This window comes from Lepisosteus oculatus, chromosome 17 (assembly GCF_040954835.1).
Source record: "Lepisosteus oculatus isolate fLepOcu1 chromosome 17, fLepOcu1.hap2, whole genome shotgun sequence".
In the NCBI taxonomy this organism is placed as follows: Eukaryota; Metazoa; Chordata; class Actinopteri; order Semionotiformes; family Lepisosteidae; genus Lepisosteus; species Lepisosteus oculatus.
Genome location: NC_090712.1, coordinates 14981266 through 14993124, shown reverse-complemented (window position 1 = coordinate 14993124; position 11859 = coordinate 14981266). Strand labels below are relative to the sequence as shown.

Here is an 11859-nt window from a genome sequence, read left to right as displayed (position 1 = left end):
TCTGAATAATAACAATATTTTATATTATATATTGTGTACATACAAGACAAGACGTGCAGGGGAAGATTTCACAAGAACTGTCATTCTAAATGATCATGCAAAGATCCCATGACAGAATAAACTGCTGAGCAAATCTGTAGCATTAATCCTTGATCAGCAGGGATCATTTTGACCATTAGATAAGCAATTACAGTCTTTTCACAGCAAGTGAGTTAATAGCAGCAGTATTTTCTTTTATCACATCATTTTGGAATAAATGGCTGGCACGTTTGAATTAGCTCCTACAATACTACATATTGGATCCTTGGATCAGATTTTTTTAAGATGGGTTTCTTAAAGAAAATTGTGCTCTGTTACTTCGTCATCGTCTCATTAATTAACTTTTCACATATTTGTCTATTTAGAAAGCCTGAGTTTTAACTGTCTTGCAGCAACAACTTAATGTTCACATTGTGCACTTCAAGGGCAGAAAAAACAGGAAAGCACCCCAGCTAAACTCTTCCACTGCAAACTGCAGCCAGGAGGAATGATGTTTACATTGAGTCTACTGTGCGTCAGCACAAACAGGGTCCAGGAGGAGAAAGGGAGCTCAGAGCATAAAGGATTTCTGCGAGAATGCCTTGAAACCCAATCGCAAGGGTAATTAACACAATGAAAATAGGCCAGGAAATCTGGCAAACTTCCCAACAAATCTTTACCCCCTCCAATGTAATTGCATTGTGACTAATGTACAGTAACAGTGACAAATGGCCTGTCACACAGTGTGACCTGACTCCTGATGTGTCAGATAACTGTGACAGCTATAGCATCTTGGAGCGGAGTCTGTCCAGAAGATGTGCTTCATAAAAACACTGTGAGTACAGAATATACTGTAGGAGCTCTGGTACTCTAACACACATCAAAAACCTCAGGCTCGAAATCTCCCCCATCGTACTCTACTTTGCTCTCTAGATTAATTCCTACCTCTAATGAAATAGGAACAACATTTATTTTGTCATTTATTAGAATGAGTTATAGTTTGGACAGTACTGTATGTCAGTATGTCATTATGAGTCGATAAAAATTGAAAGCTGAATCCCAGGTCAGGTGGCTCAGAATAGCATTTTTGGTGATTTGCAATAAATAAAAGTGTCACATTTATTTACACCTTTAATATTTATTTAAAATATGAACAAAACGTAATCTAAAGTAACAATCTGCTCTTTCAAAGGAGGCCTCTGCAGTGCTACAGAGGCCTTCAGAACTTTCATTTTTCCCTGGGATATATATTTTAATGACACTACCTAAATCATTTATCTATAGCCTCATGTAGTTAGTCAGCCTTTTCTGATGTCTAAATGTTGAAATCTTGAAACCCTGGATCCCTTCATATAATAATAAAATCCATGATTTTTATAGTACCTTTCATAGCATGGATCTGATCTTTCATTAAAGTGTAGTGTGGCCACAGATGGGCAGAATAGATGAGGCATTTATTTTCACAGAAGCCATCTAGAAAAAAACTACAAAGACACAGTAAGATATCCAGTGTTAATCATCACCTCTCATTCATTGCATGGGAGCAGTGCATGAAGGGTGGTCTCCTGCCTTCAGATTTAGCCAGCAGCTCTGTGCGTCGTTCTGTTCACAGCCCTTGTCTTCCCATCTCCTGCCCATCAGCTTGAAATGATTTTCCAAACAACATGAAACAAAAATACCAGGGAAACGATAATTTCAAAGCATAACTCTGTGGGCAATTAGAATGAAAAATGGAGTTTAGATGAGGTTATGAAAACAGAACTAATGACCAGTCTGTGATCATACAAACATACCTTTCAAAGCTAGAGTAAAGCTTTTTATAAGGTTGACAGTTGTGATTATATTTTAATTAATATTGACTTCGTTATTGACATTAATGCTAATAATACTAGTGTAAGTTGTGGGTTGTAACTGTAAAATTCCAGTAAAATTATTCTGGTTGAAATATGAGTTTCAAGTTGTTACTTTCACTCAGACAGAATTCATTAACAGAAAATGTTCAGTGCATAACAACGTCAATGCACAGTTGAGGTTGTTTCCTTTATAAATCCTGCATTTTGTTTTTGGAGCAGTAACAGTCTTCCCTAGGTGCTTATAAAAGTGACTTTTCTTTAGAGAAGGGCATTTTGAGTCAACACAAATTGAAAGCTGAATTCTAGGTAAGGTGGGTTAGAATTGCAAACTTTGGGTGGTTACACTGGAGTGGGGGGCACAATTATCATTGAGGTAATTATGGTTGTGTTTTAATAATGATATTTAGATAAGACAAGTTAGGATATGTCAATCTTTTGATAGTGTTGTCAAAAATTGTGGACTTGCTGTGGTGCTACATTATAATTACTGGTACTTTACATTATGATGGTAATCTACTTCATGCACCACTGAAGTGCAGTCATACCTAGGCAATGCAATGCAGACATTTTGCATCAGAAATCCCAGGCGACAGCAGCTCAGGTACAGAAGTAACAAATGACTTGAACTCAAATTGAATCAAGGAGAATCTTAGGGAGGACAGGTCTGGAGAGGAACTTAATTAGGACATTAGGGTTTACACTCTTACTTTTTAAACAGTGGTACTGTATATGATCCTGCAGCACACTGTCCCATGTCTCCAATACTGGGACAATGATTTGGAAATTCTGTTCCAGAGGCAAAATGACCACCTACTGGTCCATCAACACCACTTAGAATAGTAACCTTTCCATACTTCCATGACTCTTTGCGTAGAGAAGGGCCCCTTGTCCACAGCTTTAAAAGCAGTTTCACATACAGGACTTTCCACATTTGTCTCTGGGTCACACTTCCATGCTACTGTCTGCTATACTCTCTGTGCTGACTGTGTCAATCTCGTTGAAGATATTTGATTTAAATCAAGGCAGTCGCGTTCTTTAGCTCTTGAGTAGGGGATCCTGAGTTTACAGCCACCCTCTGGCTGCCCTGGAGACTATTCAGCTTCTAGCTGCCCAGTGAAGACAGCCCTCCAGGCTCCTGTGAGGTCTGAGGGGGACAGTAATAATTTATAATAATAATAAATAAGTTGTTCCAGAATATTGGTCGTTAATAGTTTATTTAAAATACCAAATGCAATAGAAAACAGAGTAAATTGAAGAGGTTGGCAACATCACAGACTGCATTTTGAGATCATGCCAAAGGTGGTGAGACACTATAAAATACGTACGAGCAGTATGAAAGATACAACAAGGATGTTCACCACAAATGTTATGAGGTTCGCAAGTTGTAGGTATAGGAAAGTGATTAAAAAGAAGAGTTTGGCTGCTTATTTTTAATTCAGACCTTATTAACATTTTACAAGTGGAACAATACATTATGACAAAAAAAACAAACGAAGTTTCCAAAATTAAAGACCCTGGATTCCCCTTGTCCCCTGCATCTGGTTTCTTGGTGTTGTGCATCAGCTGGGCCTGAGACTGAGGGCTATACACAAGGGAGCTGTTTCTAAAAAAGGTACAGGAGTACTCTGGGAACAATTTCTCTGGACAATTTCACTGCCATTTGGGGGAGTTCATTTTTATGTGATATGACTGGAGAGAGAGCATTGTTTAAATACTCCAGACATAATTTTAGAATTATTTCCTCCTAGCCCTTCTGAGAAATCCAGTCCAGTTTCACTGAGATTACATAATTTTGACATCAAGGTTATTTAAGATAAACAATTTGTCAAGTAGTTTTCCGGATTTTCCATGAGTCAGGATTAATATGAACTAGACTTGCATTAGTTTACATGGGTGAAATTAGGAAATAAACATATGTATTAATCTACAATAGTGAAATTTCTTCCTACTCCTCTTGCTATGTCTTATGTTATCTCATTTACCTCCTTATTTAGTAAGTTTTTTTTGTTTTTAATATCTTGTACAGCCCTATTTTATATAGTTTTTTAAACCTCTTTTGAAACAGTTTAGATTTACTCTGGAAGAATATTATTATTTGCACAACTAGCAAACTGCTAAAAAATGGCTAAGTTTTGGACTATCGGTTGCCATTTCGCAGTTGAATTTCTCACCTGAGGATAGCTGCAATGAGAGAAATGAGAGAATTTTTTTCAAAAGTCAAAAACAGAAACTGCGTAATAAAGTTGCAGTCAGTTTTCCTGAATAAGTAAAGAATACATTTGGTTGAGGACTAAGAAAATCTCGAGATCAGAGGAAATGAAGATGCTAGAACACTTTTATCTCAGAGTTATGTCGTGATACAAACAAGATTTGCAGACAGACAAATCTTGGGTCTGTACATTTCAGGGGAATGAGGCAACTTCAGGTGCATTAAAAGTTACTAAACTTTTATTCACTACAACTTCCACATTATATGTGTCAACATGGAATAATTACTTTAGGAAACACCTTTAAACCTTATTTTTTTATGTCTCATCGTTGGCTTTCCTCCAAACTCATTTTGCTGTCTGCAGTGTTGTTGCAATAACCTAGATTGTAAAACAACTGTTGCTGAGGGTGTGAGTGAAAAATACTCCACTCTTAATTTGGGTTATAGTTCTGCAAAGTCATATTGTATTTGACCTCTGTGTGGGAATTTTAGATTTTCATGAAAAGTCTGGCAGCAGTTATGACAATTAATAATAAAAACAACTACTGTAACAACAGCTAAAGGAACAATAGAGTGATCCGTATACTGTAGATGCAAAATCATGGGCGTTTAAATGCTATGTCTATTTTAACCACTAGGAGGGGTGGTTGCACTGGCAGAAGCTTTGCTTTTTCCGACCACAGGTATTTTTAATGTAGTCCTTGCTATCATTACAGCAAAGAGAACAATTAAAGAGAAGAAAAGCAGACGCAATAACAAAAACATCTGTGAGCAAATGAAAGCACGCCAGCTTACATCGTAAAACTGTTGCTGCGTTGTTTAAGATTGATTTTTGCAAACCTCTTCTGAGATTCATCTGCTGGTTTTCATCATCAATACAATAAAAATCTGCATATTACTGCTATGTCACATTACAGTTACCTCCTGAACAATGAAATATACCATTCTCAGCTCTTGACAGAAGATTTGTTATGAGTGATGTTGTGATCAGTCAGCTTTACTGTTCTACTAACTCTCTTTCAGCATTGATCTCTCTCAGCTCTTGACGTACAGATAATGCCACCTTTTCTTTTCTATTCCACCACCTTCTTTTCCAGTTGTCAGTCCTTGATGCCGTAATCCACCAACTCTTCCTTGTGTTTGCAAAACTGAACTATTTATACATTTGCCTGGGAACTAGTAGAGGTTCATTCCACACTGAAAAGTAAAAAAAGAAGGAAAGAAAAACACCACTGAATCACTTTTCAGCATGGATTTAAACTCTGCTTCTTCTGTTGCAGTGCAATGTGCTGCTGGGTGGAAGCTCAATACATTTGAGCTTCTATCACAAATTCTATCGTGACAAAATAAGCAAAATGTTACGAAGATCCCGCTATTAAACAGCTAATGCCCCCAAAATCTTGATGCTCACTGCGTCTTGAAGGGAATGGGGTAGGGCATTCTGAACATGAGTTAATACATTAAGAGCTTCAACAAATTATACACCCCTTCCCCCGCAATGTCAGACTTCATCAGAGAGATGCCACTGACCCAAGGCTGTGTGATAACTCTGTCCTTCATGAATACATGACTCAGGGCCATGGCACCTCAATAGATTCTGGCCAGCCCACGCGTGCCTTAGGTCATTACAATGAAAACAATAAGAGATTTCACTTGTTTCTTCTTCTTTTGATTCATGGAGCTGGAATGAACTTGTCCTTTGTGTTATCCAGTGGCAAATAATGTGAGGAAGGCGATGGGTTATAGAGGTGGTGAAAGATCAAGAATAAGGCCCAATGAGTTCAATCCCATGACTCATTTGCAGGTCAGGACCCCCCTTAAAATGAACAGGAGCATGAAAAGCGAAGTAAAAATAAATGAAAAGAGATGCTTCTTTTAAAAGATATTTCCTTCCCCCACCCCAAAACCCTTTTTGTTTTCCCCATAAAGTCTTCCTTTGTCTGAATTGGACTGGAAGGCTGTGTTTCACAACAAGCTCTCAGACTGCCAAACCTACGACATAATAACTATGCTCTCTGGAAGGTTTTAAGACGGATACAGGATTATACGGCTCTTGAAGAGAATGTACAGTAAACAAGCTTTAGACATGTGTCCTGTTTGTTCATGTAAACTAAAAACTAAATTTTTCAAACAGTAATTTATGTTGTAGGCTTTGAGCTGCATTTTTATGTGTTATCTACAAAAATCAAATATTAGATTGAATCTGAGGGTATTGCTTGTCTTCGCTGTACTCATTGCAGTACAATGATGGTACAGTTGAACATCAGTAAGCTTGTATTAATAAGACCTAATCGACAAGTCATTTTCCTTATAGGTCTGGTGGTGAAAGACGTCACTTGAAGGTTTAGAGGAATGGCAGACACACAATACCAGAACAAAATACCGATATGAGAAGACAAGACAGCGACGATAACTATGTGAGCATTAAAAAAAAAACACGCTGATAGAGAAGATCTTTTCTTACTCGATTTCCAGTTCACTGATCCATACGAACGCTACGGGTTTCAGTGCAAGACTGAGCAGCAGAGAAACAAACGTAGGCTAATCTCTTTGGCCACCAGCACATGTCTGATGGCTTCTATCGCTGGTCAATCCTTTGTGGTCAGTTCTCCTTAAAAAATCCAACCCTACCATGCACAAGCCTGTTACCCAATCCAGGAAAGCGCATGCTGTATATAGAGATATGTCACGTTTTAATATATATACGATCTCGGCCACTCACAAACGAGAAACGGGGGAAGCTCCTTTTGCCAAAGCAGGCGGAGTCGGAAACGCGAAAGCTGGGAACTGCCTACCTACTCTCCTCCGGCAGAGGTGCGTGATTGTGGAAGCCCAGCGAGAGAGCTTGAGCGAGTACCCGCGAGTAGCGCAGCAGAGTTGGGGCTGAGAGTTACTGCGACCCGGCAGACGCCAGCATCATTTAGAGCAGCGGCCGACCGCGGCGAGTGGAAGCTTTGAGTTTGCCCGCTGGACGCTCATCCTTTTTCTTTCCCCTCGGCAACAATACATTAACACCACAAAGCAGCAGCGGCCAGTAAATACAGGAATAACTCCTCGTGGCTGCTTGGACATTTCTTGTAGAAATGGACGGTTTCGCCGGCAGTTTAGGTAAGTAACTCCCCAGCTAAAGCATGATGCACTATTAATAGAATATCAGTCCACGGTTGTTGAACTGGGGTGAAGGCAATTTAAAGATCATATCGCTCCACTCGTTGAGGGAGCACTGAATTAACAGATCCTTGTAAGTATTGTTGCACATCGCCTCCTTTTTTCGTTCATTTTCTGAACCATTGTTTTGCTGGGTGCACGATTTGATTTTTTAGGTTGATGCAGATAGTTGTGGCTCATATACTGCTGAGGGTTCTATACAATCGCTGGCATTTGGTTAATATTTTTGGTGCTTTGCTTTCATAAGCTTTTGATTGCCAAATTTGGTGTCAGTGCGATAATGTTCTGATAGAAATGAGTATACTTTACATCTGTGAAAGTCTTATAAACATTGTTTTGACTTTATTTGTAAGTTAAAATTGCAGACGAATTTAACTACCGCAATGCATTTCTAAAGCAACCAGATCTCCACTTCATTGCTTGTGTGCATAAATCTTCAAAGGGAATACATGAAGCATCGCATTGTAGTTCTTGGGCATCCAGTGCTAAATTGCGTCGAGTTGAATGTGCAGTTTTCTACAGACTGTATTGTCATACCCGTGATTTAGCCGATTTAAAGTTTAAGGTGAAGATGATTTTTTTAATGCGAAGAAAAAACAGGGGGACGTTTTTGGTGTATGACAGTTAAAGGCTCCACTGAAGTTTTAGATTTTAAGTATTTTTCAGATGTAATGTTCGAAACTGAAGGAAGGAAGGGAAAAAAAACAAAGTTAGCTTTCCGTCAGAAAATGCAAACCTCGGTTTTGCTGCTCATCCTTTCTGTGATAACGTGAAGGCGCCGAGCAGCGAGGTTTGGTGCTGAGGAAGTTTTGTTTCAGATTGAAGGTGAAGTGGAGGCAAGGACAAGATCTTCCAACGATAATAGTCGGGGCCCTTTAAAATCTGAAGTTTCCAGCGATAGTGCGAGTGATTTTGTTTTATTTTAGTAGTGCTTTGGTTACAAATATTGTATAAAGTAAACATCTGGCGCCGGTATCAGGATGTTTATTTAACATGGGTAACTCTCAATAGAAAACATTGCAATCTTTGACACAATTGGATCATGAAACGGAAACTTTCTCTATTGCAAGTCATTCTGCACATGTTTCATTGTAACACACTGCTCGACACTTCTCACATACATCTTTTTAAACATTAAACGCTAGTACGTAGAGGGTGTCAGTCATCAGACACCCAAATAAATTAGCGGTAAAGTAGAACACGTCAAGGAAAGATCGCCCCTGTTCTGTCTTGGGGATTACTAAAGCAAAGCCTTAGCAACTTTCCTCTGATATTCCCTGCTGTAGCTGAAGCCAAGTCCGAAGAAAAATATATCCACCCCTTACAACAAAAAATAAGTGTTGAAAAGCATGGTTTAGAAAACGTTGTCTCCTTAGTTCTCCTAAGTGGCTTGAAGCAATCGTTTCGGGTCCACAGTGACACCCATTGTCAATATATTGCAATAAAAATACAGTACTGCACCAAAACGTCCCTTGCACTGTACTACAGATAGATTTATTTTAGGAACTAGTAAAGGTTTGTTCCGTGGTGAAAAGAAAAGAGACACAACCTTTCGCCTGTGGAGCCTTCTTCAGGTGTCAAGATTTATTTTACGCACAGACTAAAACAGGCTGCTTGTAAACCAATGCGCTATACAAACGTATGACAAGATCACAGAAATGTAATCAGCTTCATGCCATTTCAGTTAACAGATTAGAAATTGGAAGTATATCTAATCAATTTATGTGTTGTTGAAAATGGTTTAAAAAAGTCAAGTAATAAAGAACGTGCTTCTGTTTGCACAGACCTGCAGCTGATTTTCCCACTTTAGTATTTTTTGCAGTCCCTCTGCACAGTATGCTGTGTTCACCTGGGATGTTGTATCCCAGAATGCTCTGCTGCTAGCCTCACAGGGCATGGAGGAAGACAGCTTCATGAACGGTAGTGCTTCCCAGTAACGGGTGTGCTGTATGCTGTGCCAGCTGGTACATACTGTAATAGACTCCACCATATGCATCATTTTCAGAATTCCCTATGCCTTTCCTAAAATACTATCTCTTAACCTTTTGTAAATTATTTACCTATTTTATAGTTTTGGGTTTCTCTGTGCTTCTGGCTAGCATGTGATAATGACCTATTCCCAAAATGCACGTGAAAAATATGATAATAATCTTCCTGCCATCCTGTGTATTGTTGTGTCAGTTTATCTGTTCACTTTGGACCTGTAACTGATTTTCAGTCCTGGGTGTTGTCAGGGTTAGTGAGGGCAGAGGGATTAATGTCTGGCAGAGGACTGAGTCTAGATTAAACCAAATTCTAGATTGACCTGGATGAGTCTCATCCTTGTTTGTATTTTCCTGCAAACTCAGCCCTGTGTCACCAACTCATCTTCATGGTGACACTTTGAATAACAGCTAAGAAAACAAAGCATGAAAGCTTAGCTGTGTATCCATACTCATACTGCAAGTACTGCACATTTGACAGCAATGGCCACTGTGTTGATTAAGGCAGAAGTGAAGTTACTGTTACTCCTTCCCTCTCTCATCCCTGGCTGCCACATTGTAAACTTTGTCAGAAAGCCTGGTGCAGTCAGTCAGCTTTTTAACTGTCTGATAACGTCTTAAAATACATTCCTAGTAAATCAGGTGTGATTGTCATTAAGCAACCACTGAGCAGTGGTTTCCATAAGGTGTAGCGAGCCCAATCTCCTAAACAGCAGAAAAGACAAGGAGAGGATTAGGTTACAAAATTCCTTCATCTTAAAAAAAAACACAGAAAACATTTAAAAATCCTCTCCTGAACCCCAGGCTGCACGTGCTCTTGAATGTTTCCAGATGGAAGAATGCTGCCTTTTGACCTCATGCATTTTTCCCTTTTCTTTTCTCAACAATGTATTCAACTGCAGCTGATGTGAAAGTGATTGTATTTTATTTTAATCCTGAGGTCAGAAATTGGCTTATATTTGTTTTGCTGAAATGAAATCTCAACATCTTCTGGAGAAGGGCGTTATAGACAAGTGTGAGAACCATAATATGTCTTGTACCACTTTAAAACATTTTACAATCTTACAAATAAAATAATGAGGTAATGACTCCTCTGTCACCAGAATTTACTTGTGCTGTTTATTTGCTTTCCATTAGCCACAGAGGTGCAGTTGGAGACTTCAGAACTGGCACCACCTGTATCTTAAAAACAGTGAAAACTAGAACCTTTGCGTTGCTGCTTTATTGGATGACTTTATGTTCAAATCATTTTAACAAGTAGCAGAAAAGTATTTGAAAATCTGAAATATGTCATGTTGGTTCTGGCCACCTTGGCACCCCTCCTAATGAGTGCCAAACCTACCTCAGCAAAGAACAGGTGACCTGCAACAGGGGTGTGAATGCTCTTGACAGGCATGGGATGTTGATCTTACTACAGCAGTCTCATTCGGCAATGTTCAACCTGTTAGGAGTATGTGTAGCTATACTTAGTATTCTAGATTTAGTAAAATGCCTTGGGGGCAGTTATTATTTAAAGGAGCTATAGCAATCTAGAGAGAATGCAATCGTATTTGCCTGCCTTTTGTCTGTCTCTGTTGTTGTCTGATGTGTATATTTCTGGTGATTTATTTGTGGCTTGTGATGGGAGGGCCTGGCTGCCGGCGAAATCTATAGTTTTGGGGGGCTAACATGGAAACTGGCCACTCAGACGTGTCGAGTTAGATGAGGCTTCAGTTTCACGAATAAAAGTGAGCATCTAATAAACATTTCGACTACAATCTTCTCTCAATCCTAGAAATGTACAATCTTTAAAAGTATTAATGCGTGGGATTTAAAATATAATGGTCTTTCCAAATAGGATGGAGACAACACATATGACAGGGTTTTTTAAAACTAATTCGAGCTTCCTCATGTTTAATTTTGTGTCCTTTTCCCCACTGTAGGTTGCTACTGTTTCCAAATTGCCAGATACTTCCTTGAGCTCTCACTAGAGGGAAGCATGATGCACTTTGACTGGTTTTAGTCAGTCTGGTTTAGACACTCTAACTGAACTCAATGGGAGGTGGCCAAGCATTCAAACCCCATCATTTTTCAAGAAATAGACCAATAGTTCCACAATCCTTATTTAACAATGAAGTATGGAATTTTACATGGTTCACAGTGGCTTAAGGCAGTGTGGGATCAAAGACATATTCTTCGCTTAAAATGCCTTATTAAAGATTTTTTTTGAATTAATGATTTCTCTGGATTCAGTAAAATTAGGAATATATTCATACTTCTCACTTCAAGCCTTAAACCATCTTCTGTTTTTTTTTTCCCAATTTTACCTTGAATCAAATTTGATAAATTCTCAAAATATTAAGTTCCTAAAATAGAAAAGAAAACACTACAGTTCAGCTGACAATTAAACAAGAGAAGCCAAGTTAGAAGCAGACGTTAGAAGAAGCATGTGTCTTTGGAGGAGCGGATTTCCCTCTGGAAGCAGAGAGAAGCACGAAGAAGGTGGATTCTGATAGTAAGTGAGCCACCACAGGTATGAAATAATCTCCTTGGCAGTACAGGGGTTAACCCACCCACGACAGAAAGAGACCACTGGGCTAGAGGCTATGCTGTTAAACTTCCTGCCTCCAAATATAGCCTGGCTTTACAC

The 11859-nt window shown here is 39.0% G+C and overlaps 1 protein-coding gene and 1 long non-coding RNA gene across 2 annotated transcripts in view; one reads left to right on the top strand and one right to left on the bottom strand.

Moving 5' to 3' along the window:
- Nucleotides 1–3068: 3068 nt before the first annotated feature.
- On the bottom strand, nt 3069–6777 carry LOC107079366 (uncharacterized). The gene is made up of 2 exons (XR_001480326.2): nt 6545–6777; nt 3069–5277 (listed from the first exon to the last, which is right to left on the bottom strand). It is a non-coding gene; the product is annotated as an uncharacterized lncRNA (long non-coding RNA).
- An 86-nt stretch (nt 6778–6863) lies between these two features.
- The window catches only part of LOC102692035 (EMAP like 4), a 106147-nt gene continuing 101151 nt past the window's right edge, over nt 6864–11859 (top strand). Inside the window, exon 1 of the mRNA XM_015362832.2 lies at nt 6864–7188. Within this exon, the coding sequence (XP_015218318.1) occupies nt 7164–7188 (25 nt within the window). The 5' untranslated portion in view covers nt 6864–7163. The remainder of the gene's footprint in view (nt 7189–11859) is intronic.